At 32.5% G+C, this 19858-nt stretch overlaps 2 protein-coding genes across 2 annotated transcripts; both read right to left on the bottom strand.

The window, feature by feature from the left end:
* Positions 1-533: 533 nt before the first annotated feature.
* On the bottom strand, positions 534-2889 carry LOC112022188 (large ribosomal subunit protein eL34). Its single transcript, XM_024054767.2, has 4 exons — positions 2728-2889; positions 2455-2534; positions 976-1085; positions 534-854 (listed from the first exon to the last, which is right to left on the bottom strand). The coding sequence occupies exons 1-4, from the start codon at positions 2804-2806 to the stop codon at positions 761-763; spliced, it is 363 nt and encodes a 120-aa protein (XP_023910535.1). The 5' UTR covers positions 2807-2889; the 3' UTR covers positions 534-760.
* A 6758-nt stretch (positions 2890-9647) lies between these two features.
* On the bottom strand, positions 9648-13906 carry LOC112022184 (uncharacterized). The gene is made up of 6 exons (XM_024054762.2): positions 13698-13906; positions 13268-13556; positions 11789-13179; positions 10497-10910; positions 10105-10325; positions 9648-9999 (listed from the first exon to the last, which is right to left on the bottom strand). The coding sequence occupies exons 2-6, from the start codon at positions 13435-13437 to the stop codon at positions 9748-9750; spliced, it is 2448 nt and encodes an 815-aa protein (XP_023910530.2). The 5' UTR covers positions 13438-13556; positions 13698-13906; the 3' UTR covers positions 9648-9747.
* Positions 13907-19858: the final 5952 nt, after the last annotated feature.

Raw genomic sequence — 19858 nt, 5'->3', positions numbered from 1 at the left:
ACACATCTATTTTCGAACATGTGTCATGATCACAGCAAGTCCACTGCATTGGACAAAAGCCACGCCCATTTATGTATTATTATTTTTTAATTAGACAAGGTTAGCTTTTTTGAAAATTAGTTAGCTTTTAATTTTTATCACACATTTTGAAATATAAAAAATACAAAAAACCTATATCTTTGGTACAATCCTATGCAACTACAGGACATCCATCCAAACAGGCTACAAATTTCACTGTGAAAAAGAACGTGCACCCCAATCAGCCAGAAATGATAAGCATAAAACACATGACATCCTAGAAGTCGGTATGACATGGACACGGTACATGTAAACTAGGGTAAAATTAAAAAGAATCACCATCCAACTAATAGCAAGCTAATGGCATTTAGAACGGCAAAAGACTTGGCCATTTCGGAGACCAAATGTAATTCTGGCAGCAGTTAGACAACAGCCGATTGACTTTAAAAAAATTAAACATACAAAATCAAACAGAAATGAATATCAAATCCAGTAATATTACTAGAACAATCAAATTCCAAGGCAATGCCATTGATGTAAATATTATCATAAAAGAAGAACCAGATAAATAATTTGTCATCAGAGTAAACAAATAAGTAGTCAGGTAGCAAACAAACAAAAATTAAAAACCATTCAAATATCGTTTAACATTTCATCAACGCCAACCTAATTCAAAATTTCTCTAGACTCTCAAAGCATATTTCATAACTCAAGTAACTATTGCTTTATCATCCACTCGTTTTTAACTCTTTGAAGCTATCTTTTCCTTCGCCTTTTGAATCTTCAAAACCTTTTTCACAATCTTTTGCTCTTCGACCAAGAAGGCTCGGATTATCCTACACAAAAAAGACAAAACAAAAACAAAAACAAAAACAAAAAAATATTAACTCAGAACATGCTCTATTGACTTTTAAAAAGAATAGAACACAATCATTAGGTGCTGCTATGGCAACATACCTCTCCCTAACAGCACCTCCAGACAGCACACCACCATATGCCCGATTCACAGTCCTTCGGTTTCTAGGCAATCTAGACCTTTTGTATTCAGCAGGTCTCAAGTGAGGAATCTGCAGAGAGATCAACATTGAATTAGATTTAACTTGCCTCTTATCATGAATATATGATGATCATAAAATCTTTTAAGTAAAGCAAACAAGAAACTATGTCAATTGTGACAATCAAGATACCTCTCTCTCTTACACACACACATGCAAGTCAACACAAATGCACAATAACTGCTTTTTGAAACCTCCCGTAATGAATCCCCCAGAGTCAAAACCAACTTCAGGCCACACCATAAATAGCTCTTCTTATAGATTGTATGGTCTTAATGATTGTAGTAGCATGTGATAGTTTGAGATAAATGCAGCATCTCTATTTTCAAGGGGCAAGGAATATAATAAGAAAAGATAACTTGGCAACAAATGAGCATGTTTTCACATTTATCATTTATATTTACCTACAAGTCACATAATTATGTAATAAATTGCTAATTAAAGAAAATAAAATCAGTAATGGTTCATGCATAAGTAAGCTTGTTCAGAGCAAGCTCAATTCCCAGCAGCATCATCACTTTCATGGTTTGGGGTTTTTTTTTTTTTTTTTTTGGGGGGGGGGGGGGGGGGTTCCTGCCCAGAAATAATTACTCTCCAATGTCAAAATTGACTTCAAAAAATGCAATGCAACTGTTGATCCTCATATTCTTGTCCCTCAAAAGTGAGCCAAATACCACAGACATTACAGTTACAAAATAAATTCAGGGCACAACACTACATATTAACTACCATAAACACCATGCAGAAACTGATTGATCAAAAATGAAGTTCAAATAAATGTTAGATGTGAGTTCCAAGACTTTTGGTAAAAGGCAATGTAAAAGTACATTAATATTACAATACTATGTAACCAGCTAGAACAAAATCTACAAAATTGCAAGTAGCGTGCATAAGAATTACTATTAGGTAAAAAATGAAAATCATTTCCACCACCCTTAGCATCTTGCCTTCTCATGTCTTTTAGAATGTCATCTCTCTATGAACAATATCAAATCCTATAAACAAAATTCTAATTGGACAAGCTAAAATGAGCTAAGCGTATTGATGCCTCACATAGGAACCACATATATACACATTTCCAAGATTGAAACTTGTTATCACCAAAATGGACTCATGCCTATCTCACATCAACTACTATAACCCTAAATAACACATTACCACGAATTAGGTTCCCATAATCAGACAAAACAAACAAGGAACCATGACAATAACCACAACAACAACACTGCACTCGTATATTATCACACCCACCACTACACATGTTACAGATCCACCAATAGCAAAATTACTATCACAAATTATAACTACAAATCAAAGATACATTTTCAGATTTAGCAAAAGACCCAATACACCAAAACACAAATATGTAGGTACTACATACCCCTTGGATTCTCTTGCCAGTGACAGGGCACTTGGGTCCACTTGCCCTCTTCTTAGTGGTCTGATACACCAACTTCCCACCTTAAAAATCCACACAAAAACACAAACATTAACACGAACCCATATCAGAAAACCAAACCCAAACCTCAAAAACCCACAAACAAACACAAACCCATATCCAAAAAACCAAACTAAAACACCATTTTCAAAACAAAAACAAAAACCCAATATAAAAAATTTAAGATTTTTAAGCAAAGTTCAGTGGTTTTTTTACCAGGGGTCTTGACGACCCGGTGCTGGTTGGACTTGGTGGCGTAGCTGTGGCGCTTACGATAGGTGAGCCGCTGCACCATTTTCAGGCACTCTCTGTTTGAGGCTGTCTCAGATGGATGTGTGTTTTTGTGTGAGAGTGAAAAACGAAAGGGGTACAAATGATTAAAGAAAGTGTATAAATAGGGTTTTGGGTCTAAGAAGCCCTAGATCTGACGGTTCTGGTGAGATTGGGATTATTATAATAACGGTTGGGATTAAGTTTAAAGTTATGGGGCTGGGCAAAGGTTTATGGTATATGATATGGGCCGGACTATTTTCTTCTAATTTTTAGTATGGGCTTGGATGAGAGGGTGCAATGCAAATTTATGAGGGCTAAATTTCTTGTAAATAATGCCCTATTATTGAAACAAGCCTAATAATTGTCATCCAAATATAAAAAAAATCCCCAAATTCATTAGGTGTGTTTGGCCCAAAACGTTAACCTCTTTCTTTTTGTTTTTTTTCTTGAGAATTTTTTTAAAATTAACAAAATTAGAATAAATTAGTTTTTATTTTTTTGTAACACATTTAACATAGCTACTAAAAAATATATTTTTTGATAATTACTATGCAAATAAGCTATTAAAATTTATGGTTCCCAAATGGACTCGTATACATCAAAAAAATCTTGTCCAATGAATGTACAAAACTCACATCTATATAGAGTATAAGGAAGGTGATTGGTAAAGTAATCTAGTCTAACTTTTTTTGGTTGACAAATACGTAGTGATTTAAATTTTTAATGGTGGTTTATGTAATTGAAGACTTGGAAGTGTCTAGGGATACTCATTTGTTAGGGAGATTTAATATATATATATATATATATAAGGACAAGGTTTAGCTATAATCTTACTTAATATTTTTTTATTGCAGATAAATTTTAACAAATTCACCATTAGATTACATTTTCTTCTTATTTCCTCTATGCTTGCAAAATTTCTAGAAAATAAAAAATTAATAACTATGTCATCAATAAATTGTTTCAATTGCAAGTTTTTATAGTTTAAAATTATGCATAAAATATAAGTTTATAGATCATATAGTAAATAATATCCGATTAACACAAAATTTGACATATGTACTAAAAGTATAAAGAACATATAATTCAATGGTTAGATTTTTAAAATATGTAGTATTATTTATTTTATTGAGTAAGATTGTAGCCTTAACTTATAACTAATTTTGTAGTTAAACTTTGTCCTATATGGGTTAATTAAGTAGATTTTAGGTTTAGATTTATGTTTTTTTTTTTTTTTTTTGTGTAAGTATAGACATGAAGTATAAATTTTGCCACTTCTCTTTAATTGTAGCCCTAACATATTTTCAAACACTAATTAATGCAATTGATAGAAGAGACTATTTAAGACGAGAATAATGGTTTCTTAAGAGGAGAAGGGTGGCAGATTGAACCGGCAACACAAAGTCTGAAGGATGGATAGATAGAGCTTAGTCCATTGGTAATAATAAGATGTGACTAGCTAGACCATACTTACACTTAGCCCATAGCCTATGAAATCTAAAGTTCAAGCCCAAACCTGACATAACTAAAACTTGGGCTTTACGTTGTTAAGCTCAAAGGTAAGCCCAACATTATATTTGCTGAAAGTAGAATTCTGTATTCACTAACTTATGGCTGGTTAGAATGAGGGAAAATGAGGGACAGTAGAGGGGAGTAAAGTAAAGTTAGCTAAAAATAAGTTATTTTTGTACTAAATTTACTCTACTCTACTCTCCCTCCCTCTCTCCTCAATCCAAACGGACCATAAAACATGTTACAAAACCTTTAAAAAAAAAAAAATGTTACAAAATAGATGAGGAGGGGATATGTCATATGTATCAGTCTACTAAGGGTTAAACCCCTTAAAGTCTTATACAAAATTCTGCAAATCAAAATTTGAAATGTAATTGAATTTTACTAGTTTTTCTGGTTGTAGTGCTCGTTTGGCTGGCACGTTTCTGAATCACGTTTGACGTCTGCGTTTTTTCAGCCTTTTTTTTTTTTTTTTTACACGTTTCCAGGTAAATTTTACTGTAGCAGCACTGTAGCTGCTATTGTTCAATGAACAGTAGCCGTAATAGTTGACTTTTCAGCACAAATTTCACTGTTTACAGACCCACAAATTTCACTTTTCAGCAACTTTTTCATTAAAAATGAGTCTTATGATACTATTTACACATTTAAAAATTATTTTGCTACAGTGTTTTTCAGTTTTCAGTTTCAGTTTTCAATTTTCAGTTGTATCCAAATAGACCCGTGTCAAGACACCGTATCACCCTCTTGGCCAAAAGTTTGGCACATTGGTTAGCCTCACGTAACACGTGTTGAGATACCGTGTCACCCTCCTCCATGGTCAGCTTAGCAGTTCCCTACCATACAAAACCAAAGGAGCCAACACAGGAGGAAAACAAATGTGAGACTTAGAAGTTATAAAATTTAGTACAGTTATAGAATCAATGTCAAATATTACATCACTGTAACCCCTCTGCCAAGTCATGTATAATCTTTGTCTTACTGCCTATAACTCTAATGTTTAAGGAAAACCCCTTGATCCAATAGCCATTAGTGTCACGAAGAATTCCAATTGCACCTACTTTCCCAAGGTCTAGAGAGCTCCATCAAATCCAAATGACTTTGGTTACTAGGAACTGGTTAAGTAGAAGAATTTATTGGCTAAAAAGACATTTTGAAAAGTGGTTTGGTGTATGTATTGGTTGATTATTTCAAAAAAAAAAAAATTAAATCACTTTGAGCTACTGATTTGATTTAAGAATTTAATGGAAGGTCCGGATTAGGTCCAATGTCCAGTGACACTGGACCCGTTGGAATTGTGATACGTGTCTATTTTTGGACACGTGTCATCACCTGGTTAGGTCCAATGCACTAGACCCAAACCTCCCCCTTCAACAAAAGGAAGATTATACCGATTAGTGATGATTTCAATGTTTTGATTGGCCCATAGACCCCAAACTTGTTGGTCCAATAACACTCTCTAAGAACCTAAGATATGGTTTCTATGTGATCATAATGGTGGCATTTATGAGTTATTTTAATTTTATTTAGGGCATATGACTTTCATATTCAATCCCACTTTTTCAACGGGGGATTAGGGAAAGAATTAAGATGATGGTACCTTGAGGATTGGGCCACAAATAAGAGAGTCCTGAGTTTGATAGAATAGTGGTAGAGTGGTGGTTTAATAATAAGCTCATTCTTAATTTGTAATTAGATGGTTAAAGATTGAGATGACAATTATTTTATATCTAAAAAATGTTGGCTTCCTTCAATTGAATTTCCTCTCTAAAAAGCGGTCCTAGACTCCTAGGACTACTTGTCTAAGAGGAGAGGACCACAAGAAAGTCAATTGTTAATCCAAACGTTTATATGGTCAAAGCCTCCCATAAATTTTTTGGGTTGGTCCATCTTCTCCATGCTAGGTTGGTAAGTAGAGCTAAATTATTTTGTTTGGATTTATGAATGACAAGGCCCCCATAAATTTTTAGCATGGTGACTACGTCTCAAGCAAGGTTTTTAGAATCGGATCGGACCGAGAGGTCGGATTGTGGAAACTAGAAACCAGGATGAAAATCGGTTTTTTAAGCATAAAGAACAAGATTTTTTGTTAATTTTGTGAACCTCTAAAACCGGGGTTGGACCGCACGAACCGGTGGCAAGAACCATGTAGTCCAACCCCTTAGTAATTTTTTTTTTTAATAAAAAAACTTAACACAATTTTATTCTACTTATTTAAATTATCCATCTCTTATAAGGAATAAAAAAAATTATAATTAATATCTTTCAAAGATATTCAACTTTACTTCAAAAATTAATCATAAATTTTAATGTTTTCATGGTTATTATTTTATTTTATTTTTTTATTTAATTATTAAATATATGCTTGAAAATCATTAAATTTCCCTCACATATATAGATATATTGTCAATTTTGCTAGTTTTATAAATTTAATATCTACATTTAGGCTTTAATTAATTATAAAATTAATTACGACATTATCACGGTTCGACCTCAAAAACTTTGAATCTCTCCCTTTTACGGTTCAATGAATGGTCTGGGTCATAAAACCTTAGTCTTACGGACTTTGTCCACAAGAATGCTCAATTAAGTTTATCAAGGGTTTTACTTCCCAAAAAAAAAAAAAGTTTATCGAGGGTTTGGCAGATTTTTGTTTGTTTGTATCTTTAGTATGCCTATTGTTGTTTTGGTGAGAAGAGAGTTTTGGATTTATTTGGGCTAACAACTTTTTTTTGAGGGTGAATTTGGGCTAACACTTGGCCTAAGTATTTAGAAAATACTGAATTAGGTATGAGATTTTGACAATCTCTGTTTAGGCCTCACAAAAGAGGGTGATATTATCAACAAATGAGAGGTTTAAAATGAGCAAGGCAGTGCAATGTTCTCTAGTGGCTTGATCAAGTACCATAGATAATTTAATCAAGCATGATAAAACAAGTATGGTGAGAGAGGATCTCCTTATCTTGTGCCTTATAAAAAGGAAAATTATGGAAGAAAAGTACCAATCCACGTCATGGAAAAAGTCACACTAGATAGCATATCCATGATAAAATTGACAATGTCCTTTGGAAAATGGTATTTCTCTTAAGTGTTTCAAATAAATTTCCATTCAAGCCTATCATATACCTTATTTAAATCTAACTTCACCACTACAAATTGAATACAACTTTTTTCCCGAAGCATAGTTTTAATTAGATCTTGAACACATTAATGGAGTGGAAACAGTTATCACTAGCCACAAGTAGATGTGAAATATTTGTAGGGCTACATCCATTGACATATTTTTAGTCTTGAAATCTTTCTTACTCTAAAATTTAGGGAGTGAAAATGTAATAATTGAAAAGTATGTATGACAAAAATTTTCTATGGCCAAACCCCAACAGGTAAATAATCTATCCATAAATGACATGATTTTTTTAATTTGAATGAAACTCTAGCGATTTCATTTTACTTTAAATCTTAAGGGGTCAAATGTAAGAATTGAAAGTTTATACTAAATTGTGATAGGTCAAACCACGTAGGGAAAATTTTAGTTTTCCCTTAAAGCAATGTTCTACAAACTATAATAATTTCATCAGTAAGTAAAAATAAATAAATAAAAGTGTGGTACATTATATGATGTGCTTTAGCACATACTTTACAAAGCACTTATTTGTAATATTATAAATGAAGCTCTACTGCTCAAGTTTCAAAAAATGTAAAATACTACTTGAATTTAATTTCAATGACCTTAAGCTTCAATAAAAAAATTTTATTAAAAAATTGATCTAATTTTGTTTTTTAATTTCCTAAATGCAAGTGAGGAGATGAATTAGATGATATATCTTGAACCTGTTATATATAGTGAGCGTTTGGATGCGCGTCTCTGTCCTTGCGTTTTTTTTTTTTTTAGCGCCTCTTGCACTGTTCATGGGACATCAACAGTGCATTTAGGCTTATGAACAATAACCCACACTGTTCATGCACACGGATTACACTGTGTAGGAGACATTGTGCTTTGTTCATGCACTGTTCATGAGACCCCACAACCACTTTATTCAAAAAAAAAAAAAATGGTCCTATGGTACTATTTACACATTTAAAAATTATTTTGTTACAGTATTTTTAGTTTTCAGCAAAATAAACTATATCCAAACGGACTCATAGCGGGTTTCTCAAACATGTGGGTCGCACTCTTGTATGGAGCCCATGTGTTATGAGAGTACCATTGTATGCCGCAGTTACTAAATATCTTTTCACGTAGGTAAGAGGATTCGAGCTTTGGATCTTTATCATACAAAGGAGAGAGAATATCTCCTAATGAAAGTGTTTTTTTTTTTTTTTTTTTTCAACCTTTTTATTTTGACAAGGCAAAAGTGTAAGGAAAAAATCCACAAAAATAGAGGGGTCCTCGACTCCCCTATATTCAACAAAACGTACTAGTATATGGAAACTTGGGAATCGACGCATTAAAAAGTCTAGTAAATGGTAGGTCATAGTTGGGGTGCCTCATCTTTGAAGGACCGACGTTCGTCTAATGCACGCAGGGCAGAAAATTTTCCCATTGATGATTGAACCACCACTTTGTCCAACCTGCCGTGGGAATAAATCCGTCTAGAACTACAATAATTATTGTGAAATGAATCTTTGGAAGAGGTTTTTTTGTTTTTATTTAACTCTTTAGTTTATATATTTATGTACAAAATTTTAAAATCTCACAGGACAAAACTTAAGTACAGTACCTTAAATGTTGTTACTTAGTTTTTTCTTAAGATTATCATATAGCTACTTAACTAAAAAAAATAGACTTCTATTACATGAAAACAAATCCACATGGTAGAATATTAAAAATGAACATAAAAAACAACACTTAATACTGTACATAAGTTTTGTCTAATCTCATACTCTTTTGTTTAAAGTTTTCAAGTTTTCTTCTCCCAAAAAAAAAAAAAAAAAGGGCATTGGTCTTGATAGAAATTTGATCATGACACTTGGGGCTAATACTTGAATCTTGTAACTAGCACTGTCCACGTATAGAATTTATTTTGTATAAAAAAGATCATCATATTTCATGAAGAGATTATTTTTGTATAAACACCAAACTTATGAAGTTGATTGTCTTCTTGAAGCTAGACGCTCTCTCTCTCTCTCTCTCTCTCTCTCTCTGGGTGTTTTTATTTTATTTTGAAAAAACTTAAACACCATTCTTTAGAATATGCATTTTAAGTTCTCCAATTAGATTTAATTATGTAATTTATTGACCAATGCAACACATTCATGTGGCTTATTGGCTATTGCATGTACAGTTACAGCTCTGCCATGTGATTGAATTTACCCTTTAATTTTTACATAACTAATTGAAGCAATAGTCGTTAGACAAATACATCAGAGCAGTATTAGCATGGCAAAATTTTCCAAAATTTTCACTAGGGATCTATGATATGTACATATACACTGACAAAGCTAATACGATCAACATGGGAAAAGCAAGAATGAAGGTTCTACATGCATCTTTCGGTTGACAAAGCTAACCTGACTTAATTTACTGTGACACCAAACTAGTTGGTCCGTTGTTATCCTAGACATGTTTAAGACCCTTGACACTAATTTCATATCTACTTGAGAGAAGAAGTAATGATGATCTATGCCATCTTCTTGATGCTTTTGCAACCTCTTTAATATGCAGTTTCCACTCCTGAAAATGTCTTTAAGCTTCTTCTCTTTCTGAAATACCAAAATTATGTGCATCAGAAAAGACAATGAACATGTATGGTTAAGCTAAAAGAACAAGAAATTAGGAGTTTATATATGAAATATAGAGAAGCTAACCTTTTGAACATCAGTTCTAAGCTCCATCAAAAGCACAGAATCTGAAGGGTTTTGGAGTTCTACATGTGCCTCCTTTCGACATGTTAGAATCGTGGTACATGCATCTTTATCAGCATGAATGAATTTCCAAATGGTTCTCATTGATCCTTCCAAGTTCTCTATCAACTTGTCAATCGTAATTGCACCATCATCTCTCCCTTTTTTTTCTTTCCCTTTGTCCCCTGCAAGTTTGTACTGATTTAATTTTGCTACCAAATCAAAAATTAACTTAAAAGTGACTATCAAATTGGACTATCTAAGATGAGGAAAATGCAAAAAGTTACTAAATCATGTATTAGTCTGTCATAATAAACACAATTTATAAAAGTTGAGAGAATCTCAAGAATTCTCACCTCTTATTACTGGTACTTGAAGAAAGTTACGATTAACACATCGATTCTTAACATAATTTTCAACCCTCGGCCCTTGAAAAGGTTCATTTTCAATAAATCTTTGCAAGAGCACTTGAAATTGTTGAAATTCACCTGCAACTTCATTATAAGGAAGTAGTCCATAGGGGTCAGATTCCCATAACTCCAAGGCTTTCTCATATTGCCAGTGAAGGATTTCCCAAGAAAGGCATAACTGACCAACATAAACCACTTCCAAATCACTATGCAATTCTGTAATGAACTTCGTCATTGGGTCAAGTTCAGACTTTTTGTGTTTGCTTAGCCAGAAGCTCTGTGAAAGAATGGATTTGATTGCTGGAGCCGAGGATTTGCGGCTTGAAAACGATTGAAGTGGGTCCTTTGACTCCAGAAAGCCTGTAAAATCATCGTGAGACACATGAGATGTTGTGCATCCTCCACATTAGACTTTCTTTTTGACAGTCTAATCCACATTAGACCTAAAATAATAGTCTTGATAATAGGACAACTATGCATTAGCATATCCCAAAATTCACTTTACCTAAATAGCTATAATTTATGCAGCACACATTTTAGCTTTACCAAACTTCTCTTGTCTTTTAGTACTAGTTTATTCACAAAAAGAAATCAGCTATAAGAAATTTTGGTGGAGCATTACCATCAGTGATAGACTTACAGGACAACAAGAAATTCAAATTTCAGCAGAAGTCATTCCAGAATAAGATAAGTATTTCAAATGAAATGGTGGTGCTAATTGAAATTTCTGGCCCGCCAAATAACACTTAAGGACCATGAATGTGAAACTTTAACTAACCATTATTTTTGGACTCAAGCATAAAAGGCAAATGGGGTAGCTCAGTATGCATACCCAGGTAGAATGTTTTGGCACATAGACAATAACTAAACAACTTAACAAGAAAGAGATTACACATCATATGACACTCATTTCAAAGTAGACAATTTCAAGTTTTGCAACTTCTGGAAGGATTCTTGAAGTAGTTCCTTTACACGGTTGTACAAGTACGTAAGAAAAAAAAAATTCTTACTTGAAAAAGGAAAAGAAAAAAATTTTTTTTTTTTGAGAGAATTGTCTCTAACTTAATAATCTAATAGAGTTAGGTTGAATTAATGATATCATTTACTTGAATGTTATTAATTGTACATAGTTATAGATGGGCTCATCAACAAACATGATATGAACATTTTTGCTTAAAAAAAAAACACGAAAAGAAATTTAATTATTAAATAGCAAGAACTGGTAACAAGTAACTGACCTATTGCATACATCTTCTGGTAATTCAAGATATCGAATTTCCGCATACGTTCTCTGTAACTTTTGTAGAACTTGTGAAGCTCACTCATTCGACCACCATATTGGAACTTCTCATCAATCTTCCAAGGCTTCAAATCTTCAATTATTTTTGGACACTCAGATTCCTCAAGAATGGTGGGTAGGCCTGTGGCTCTGACCTTTTTCAGCTCCATCTTCAGCTGCTCTATCAAATCTTGGTGTTCCCACAATGTTTCCAATCCATTTGAATCCTCAGCATCCCACTCCAATGAATTCTTTGAATTGGGTTTTCCATCCACTGATTTTTCATCTTTGCCAACAAATTCTTCGTCTTTGGAATTGCCGGTATCATGAGAAACATCCTCACCACGCTTTTCTGAGTTTAGAGTATCTGAATTCTTCATATCAGACTCTTCTAGTTTTCGAAGCTCTTCCAGAATATCACTATCTTCTCCATCAAAATCTTCTGGCTCGTACCCGGAATTCAAGTCCAAGTCTTCCACATTGCCTCCATCACTTGTGCCCTCAAAATCTTTTTCTGACAAAAATCCATCACTGCGCAAATCAACTAATTGATCCATAACTGAGCTTGAAACAATAGAATCCAAATCAAAATCTGAAGCCACGAAGTCATTTTCTGAAAGAAAATCATGTTTACCAGAAACATTTTCTTCAACCGAGGAATCATTCTCAGACTCCCCCATTTGTTCTTTCTCATAATGAGCATCCTTAGAAGAAGTCGTAGCCTCTAGCCTCTCTGACTCCTCAGAATTCTCACAAACTTCATCATGAACAGCTTCTTCTACTGAATTTTGTTGAATAGAATGAGAATCTCCTTCTGACAAAAACGAACGGCCGTGAGTCGCGTTATTTCCAATCAAAGCATCATCCGAAATAGCATAAAATTCTTTGACTGTAAAGCTTGAAGCTTCTGTTTCCTCCAAGAAGTGGCTAAAACTCTTGCCGGACAAAAACTCGTACTTACTGGTGCTTGTGGAGGGGCTGGTGTTATCTAAGCTGAAAGAGTCGCGACCATTCCCTTTATTGCTTCTGCTGATTTCTTCATAAGTAGGAAACCTAAATTTGAACTCAAACTTAGGCGTTTCTGACTCTATTTCATCGAATTCATCATGCCGTCCTTCCATTCTTCCAAAAATTTCAGAATATTCTACCTTAAACTCTGCCTCTGGTTCAGTATGATTTGAATCAGTTTCATTGTTTTCTTGGGAACCAATACTAGAACAATCGGATTTTCCCCTTCCAAAACCAACATACTCTGTATCCCCTTGTTTAAAATTTTCAATATATGCTACTTCCATAGGATTGGAACAAATTTTATTCTTTTCTTGGAAAAGATTTTCATTTTTGTTGTATCTGAAAAGAAAATAGAAAACTGAATTAGTCAATTTAAAAACATAAAGAAAAAAATAATTAATTGAAGTCAAAAGTGGTAGTTGAATACCTGAGGAACACTCTGTTTACGAAACCGAACAGAGTAAGCCAGAGTCTTGAAACAGAGGCCAAGAAAAACCCCGCAAAGAGAACCATCTTTAGGTAGAAAACCCCTTTGGTAGAACCCATATTCAATAAATTGAAGTGGGTTTTGGGCAAAAAATTGTTAAGGATCGCCATAAAATAAATCCATCATAGTCTTTATTGAGTTTGAAGCAAATAGAGAGCAGAAAACAGAGTAAGTCATGGAAACTCTGATTTCTACTTTGAAATTTTCAAGGCAAAAAGGGACCTTTTACCTGTTAAAAATTAAAACCACAAATCGAGCACAAAAAACTTCAGTTTTGCATGGATATCCGACTTAAAAGGAGGTTGAAATCTGACCTAATTAGAGAGATTTAAAAGGGATTTGAAAGCAGAAACTGAGGACAGAAAAGAACCTGTCAGCAACTACTAGGGTTGAACTAATCTTTTGGGTTGCTTAGAGCCTTGGTTTTCTGAGGACCGTTATGTGATACTCTTACACCTACAGAAAACTTCATCAAGTTGGAGTGAGACAGAGAGAGAGAAGAGGGTAAAATTGAAAGTTTACGTCTTTATTTTCTTGGGGAGTTTGAAAATTTTGAAGTCTAGGAAAGTTTTATATTAATTAGCTGATTACTTAATAGTATTTATTAGTTGAGAGAAGAAAGGTGTTTGTGGAATGTGAAAATGAGGCCGACTTACACGAGCCAGTTGTAATATCGGCAGGTCGGTGGGGAAATATCCATGGCCATGAATCTTGCATTGAAATAGTAATAAAATTAGATAATAAGAAAAATAAAAATAGTTTTTTGAGCAGAAAAAATAAAAATAGTCGGTACAACTAAAGGGAAGAAAAGGAAAAATAGAATAATAAGTAATAACCTTCCAAAATTTTTCTCTTTATCAAAAAGAGAAAAAGAACTTTAGTTCCTTAAGGTATAAGGAAATTAACAATAACGATCTCCTAAAATGGTACCTAATTACAAATTTATTAATTTTTTTTGGTATAAAATCGAGTAAATTGGGCAACGGCTTGAGATTTCATCAAGCAAAGTAAATTGCAAACTTTATTGCTTGACCAAGACTTAAGTTTGCCCACAAAAAGATAGTAACTTATTAAGGATAAAAGAAATATTTCTTTATACCTCTAATGTTTAATTAACATAAAGCTCATTGAAGGAATATTATTTAATTTATTTCTAATAAAACTTTCAATTCCTATTTAGTTCCCTTATACCTTGAAGGAGTTAAATGTATTTTTCTTTAAAAAAAATGTTATATGCACAATATTTTTATAATAAATTTTACATATTATGTCGTTACTCACTGTTGTGTAGGTAAAAAAGTAATTTTAATAATGAATTTAAATTAGAATCAATAATAATTTAACACCTAAATTTTATTATGAAAATGTTATAAAAATGAGGTGAAGAAAGCAAAAGAAAGATGTCTACGAAATACTGGCCCCCTAAATTCTCCTTGTAATTGAATTTCCTAGCATGGAAAGGAAAACCTGCTGGACACTCCCAACCGAAGTCGTTTTTAGACCAACCCATTATCAAGCAAGATGAGAAAGGGCTATGAAGTTTCCAATCAACGCGGAGAATAGTGAAACTGTGAAAGTGGTTTTTCCTTTTCTCTCTCCTCAATTTCTATTTTGCTTTCAAAAAGTGAAAAAATATATACAATAATATTCTTTTTAGTTAAAAAAACTGATATTTGATAACTAGTTTTTCTCTTATTTTTTGTTTTCAAAAATAATTTTCTATTTTTGAGACTAAAAAATTTGTTGGCGATCCAAAATAAACAAAACAAAAACTGTTCTTAAAACTCAATTTGTCAAGGAAATTAAAAACATGTAAAATGTTATTTTCAGTTTCTAATTTTCAAAAGTCAATAAAAATACGCATTTAATTTAATAAATTTATCTCATTTAATGAGTTAGTATTAGAGTTCAAATCCTAGTAATAACATATTTTAATATTTTCTATTTTTTTCTTTAAAAAACTATTTTTTAAAATTTCAACTAACCAAACATGTTTTTTTTTATTTCAGAAGTACAAGAAAATTGTTTTTTCTTTATATTCTCAAAAACAAGTTTTTGAAAGTAGAAAATAAAAAGTATAAGGACCAAATTTAGGCTCCTAGCCCACTACATGGATGGACTTAGGCCCAAAAAGCCCAAAACAATAAATTTATAGAGAATGGGTTGGAAAACTAGGTTTTAGTTAATCAAACGAACACAAGAATGGGTTCAAATAATAAGAGAATGAAAAGAAAATGGTTTGTATTGAAGAAAAATCGTCCTCAACAAGATCTGAAGAGGTCTGTTCTTATATATTATTCTCAAGTTCGATTACACATTTGGTTAATGGATGCTACAGTGTTTTGTTCTGTTTTTCCGATCCCTTGTTCTTGTTGCCCCCTTCCTCTTTTATACTCTCTCTCCTTTTCCTTCTCACCTTACACGTGCATGCTAAAGGGTTGGTCTTGATATTTGTCCCATCATCCCTTCTCCTAAGTTACCGTGTAGTAGCTATAAGGCCAGAACAACATTGTTCAGGCATCACCTCCACATTAATGAGGCTAGAGAGTTAACTGCAGTGCATTTAATGCGGATGTAGCAATTTTCCCCTTAGATATTTGAGGGCACCGTCCTATCCGATAGCTCCACGCTACTTATCAACTCCAACGAGATTTCTCGGAATATCACCCTGAATGATATACAACTCCTTCGGACATCGGCCCCAATTAGCCGAGGACATATTTATCCTCGGCCCACCCTCTTGGGCTATCATGGTCAAAGCTAACTTTTATTTACTAACAATCTTTTCTAATAAAGATTTCTTCTCCTCGAACAACCTCTTGTCTTTGGATTGGGCCACAGACTCGTAACATAAACAAATGATGGACTCCCGGGCCCAATAACTCTACAAAAACTATTACCAAATATAACGTGATTATCTCCATGTAAAAATTTTCAATTTTATGAAATACTTTCATTTCCTCATATTTTTGGAGTTTAAATTATAAGTGATAGTTTTCTTTTTCGTGCGCCACATACATTGGATAGGAGTTGAGAATAGATGAAGCACATAATTAAATTGACCTCTCAACTAAATATATATATATATATATATATAGCACAATATTAAGTCAAATGTGAGTTAAAATTTGCAAAATGAGTTTGGCACCAGTTTTTGTGATTTTGAGCTGCCTAATTCTATACTTTTTTTGACACCAAATTTATGTTTATGAAAGTTTGAAAAAAAAAAAAAATATATATATATATATACAAGAAAATTTCTTTTTTGAAATTTTAGTTTAAACCTCTATGTGGTTTACACAATAGAGTCATCCAATTTATTAATCAATCACACACAAATGATGAATTAATCCACACAGATAAACAATTCAACCATAATTATGAAATATCAAATCTAGATGCAATATAAAAAAAAAAAAAAAAAAAAAAGTAGTAAACAATATTCAATAACAAAGTGGAAAAGAAGAACTTTTTCAATGAAATCCACTCTGAGAACCCAATCCAATAGAAAAAGTAGTTCTAATTGTCTAATTTCAAAACCCTTGTAAAACTAGACTCCCTATTGTAACATCTACAAACACATGCTTGCCTTCTTATGGCAAAAGCACCAGAATCTCTGAAATCTTCCTAAACGAATTTATTCCACAAACTCCTCGTCCACGCAAACCAGAACATCTGGCACTCAAAGGAACCTTATTGTGGTTTTGATGCATTGAACCTTATTAGAAAGTATTTTATGTAGTTTCAAAGAACCTCCCTAACCAAAAAAAAAAAAAAAAAGAGTATATTGTGATTCAAGTGCATTCAATGAGCCTCTCATTGTAGGCATCATATATCGATGGGATTCATATGTTGTGAGTGTCTGGTTGCATAAACTTGATACACAAGACACATTGTATCTCTTTTAGATCACAAGATGATTAAACAAAGTTCAAGTATTTTTCAATTAAGCACAAGGAGAAAAAGGCCAAAGGCTTTCTTAATTTTGCACCCGGTGTGGCCACTGGAATTTCAAGGTAGCCAATAACAAACACTTTGATTTCACTCTTTGAGCGTTGCTTTCATCTCATTGTAATTCGGAACAGGATAGCCTTCAACATGTTATAAGTCCTTGAATTTCACTAGTTTTGTGCTCTACAGAAGGTGAGACTCGCATGAGATGTGTGTGACAATCCTAACTTTTATGATGTCTGAATTGGATGACAATTCAAGCCCAATATTTTGGCTAAAAAAATTACTGTATTTATGTATTGATGTTTTCAACAACAATACAAATATAACCTATCAATAAAAAAATTTTTAAAGATGGGAGAAAATATAAGAAAGAANCGAATGAGATGTGTGTGACAATCCTAACTTTTATGATGTCTGAATTGGATGACAATTCAAGCCCAATATTTTGGCTAAAAAAATTACTGTATTTATGTATTGATGTTTTCAACAACAATACAAATATAACCTATCAATAAAAAATATTTTAAGATGGGAGAAAATATAAGAAAGAAATAGGGAAAAAGACCCTTTCTTGAACTTAGTCCTGTAGCAATAAGATTAATGTAAACGTACATCCACATCAGCTGACTCTTTAGCTTTATGTGAGTTGTAATTTTGGATGAACCTATCTTTCTTTTTCCTTGGGTGTTTTGTATTACATAAAATGGACATGTATTGATTTTACAAGACCTACCAACCATCATATATATATATATATATATATATTATTTACTTCATTTAGAAGTATAATAATAATGCTATCAATTTATACATATAATATTCAGAAAAATTATACATATAATAATGTCTTTTTTATATTTTGGAAGGACATAATTCGTGGAGTTTTGAACCCTACACTAGCATACACGCCGCTATTTTTCAACTCTAATCACATCTACTATAAGTCTGAAATATTTCGCTTTTAAATAGTTTTGGATAAATTATAATGAGAACATGCCCCCTCATCAACGTTGATAGTATCTTGTTAGTGTTTACATATGTTGATGAGATTACTTAAATAAAGGTAGACATTTAAAAATCTGGTTTGAGCAAGTGAAGTCAAATAATTTATTATTTTGATTCAAATATTAGAAAGTAGGGTATAAATTTTTCTATTACCGCATACTCTTGGTGCGATGGTTACTTTATAAGTATAAGTGCTTGTAGAATGTGTAGAGATAAGGGCCGTGATTCAAGTTTTTAGGAAGGAACCTCACACACATATTTACTTAGATTATGCTAGAGTAAGTAAAAAATAAATAAAAAGTTCATAAAATTTTCTTTAGAGAGAAAAAAAAAAGCATTTAACTCCCTTTTTTTTTACCTTATTTTTATTCTTTGAACATTTCATGCTCTAATTTATAATTTTTTTTAAAAGGCTCCATATTCTTAAAATATATATATATATTTTTTTAAAAAGGGTCATAATCAATGCATAAGACTCCATAGATTTCACAGATTATGCTTTTAAAATTTTATGATTGGGTACTTTGTGTTTGTTTTATCTTTTGTATCCTTCTTGTAAAGTTATTTCTTTTTGTGTGATAATTTGATAATTGGAAGAAAGAGAATTTTAACTCTAGAAGACTCTGTTAAAAACATCAAGAGGTGTTAATTGAAAGTCTCTCATGGCCTCATAAGGTTATTTTTATTGAAATTTTTAATTGGTTAGTTGTATTTTATTCTCCTACCAAAACATGTTAATAAAATCCTCGTATCAAAAGTCAAAACAAACAAATATGTATAAATGCATTACACGGACAACCATAATTTTTTAAACCATAAATATGAAACAAAAAAATAGTCAGAAATTTCAACCTAATATTAATGGAAGGAGGAAAAAATGGGTGACAATAAAGCATACACTAGAAGGTTTATAGTTTATAATTAACTTTGACCTAATAAGATCATTCCATGCCGGCCTTTTTTGGCTGAATTGAATGGTTGTGGCCAACATATATAGCCAGTCATTTTCAGGCCAGATTGACTTCGGAAAAAGCATGGCTTATGATGTTCAAGTAAACCTTTTTTTTTGTTCTAGCATTCATATGAAAACTCGTGCGTGCATGCGTGAACTATGACTTTTCTCATCTTGAAATCTGTTGAATGTGACAGAATCCCATTTTTTTATCCAGCTTCTTATTAGCGTTAAAACATAAATTATGTTTGAATTTGTTGAGCACAAAGTTTTTTGAGTGCTTATGTTAATTAAGAAATTGGAATTTTTAATACTTTTTTATGCTAAAAATTGGAATTCTTAAATTTCAACTGAAAAAGTGAATGAACCTTTACGATGCTTAGATTTATATATCAATGGTCCCTTTCGATCGGGGACATCTGATATAATTGGGGAAAAAAGAAGAAGAAGAAGAAGTCTATATATATGTATCAGTGCGAAAGCATAATAAAAGGCTCATTTTCTTACAGTTGAACTTGGAAAGGCTATCTTCAAGAATCACGAGTATGTATGAAAGCTAGCAATACAAAGACGTGCCCAAATTGTGCTAGTGTTCCTGAATTCATATTGCATATTTTATG

This window comes from Quercus suber, unplaced genomic scaffold (assembly GCF_002906115.3).
Source record: "Quercus suber isolate HL8 unplaced genomic scaffold, Cork oak 2.0 scaffold_602, whole genome shotgun sequence".
NCBI classification, from domain to species: domain Eukaryota; kingdom Viridiplantae; phylum Streptophyta; class Magnoliopsida; order Fagales; family Fagaceae; genus Quercus; species Quercus suber.
Note: the sequence above shows the minus strand (reverse complement) of the source record. Positions and strands in the feature narration are given on the sequence as shown.

Excerpts from the sequence above, each read along its gene's own strand:
- LOC112022188 (XM_024054767.2), bottom strand. The coding sequence starts at position 2,806 with ATGGTGCAGCGGCTCACCTATCGTAAGCGCCACAGCTACGCCACCAAG. Across the intron at positions 2,535-2,727 it reads CCGGGTCGTCAAGACCCCTG|GTGGGAAGTTGGTGTATCAG; the intron begins GTAAAAAAACCA and ends TGGATTTTTAAG. Across the intron at positions 855-975 it reads GGAGGTGCTGTTAGGGAGAG|GATAATCCGAGCCTTCTTGG; the intron begins GTATGTTGCCAT and ends TTTTTTGTGTAG.
- LOC112022184 (XM_024054762.2), bottom strand. The coding sequence starts at position 13,437 with ATGGCGATCCTTAACAATTTTTTGCCCAAAACCCACTTCAATTTATTG. Across the intron at positions 13,180-13,267 it reads GTAAACAGAGTGTTCCTCAG|ATACAACAAAAATGAAAATC; the intron begins GTATTCAACTAC and ends TTTTCTTTTCAG. Across the intron at positions 10,326-10,496 it reads TCAAGTACCAGTAATAAGAG|GGGACAAAGGGAAAGAAAAA; the intron begins GTGAGAATTCTT and ends ACAAACTTGCAG.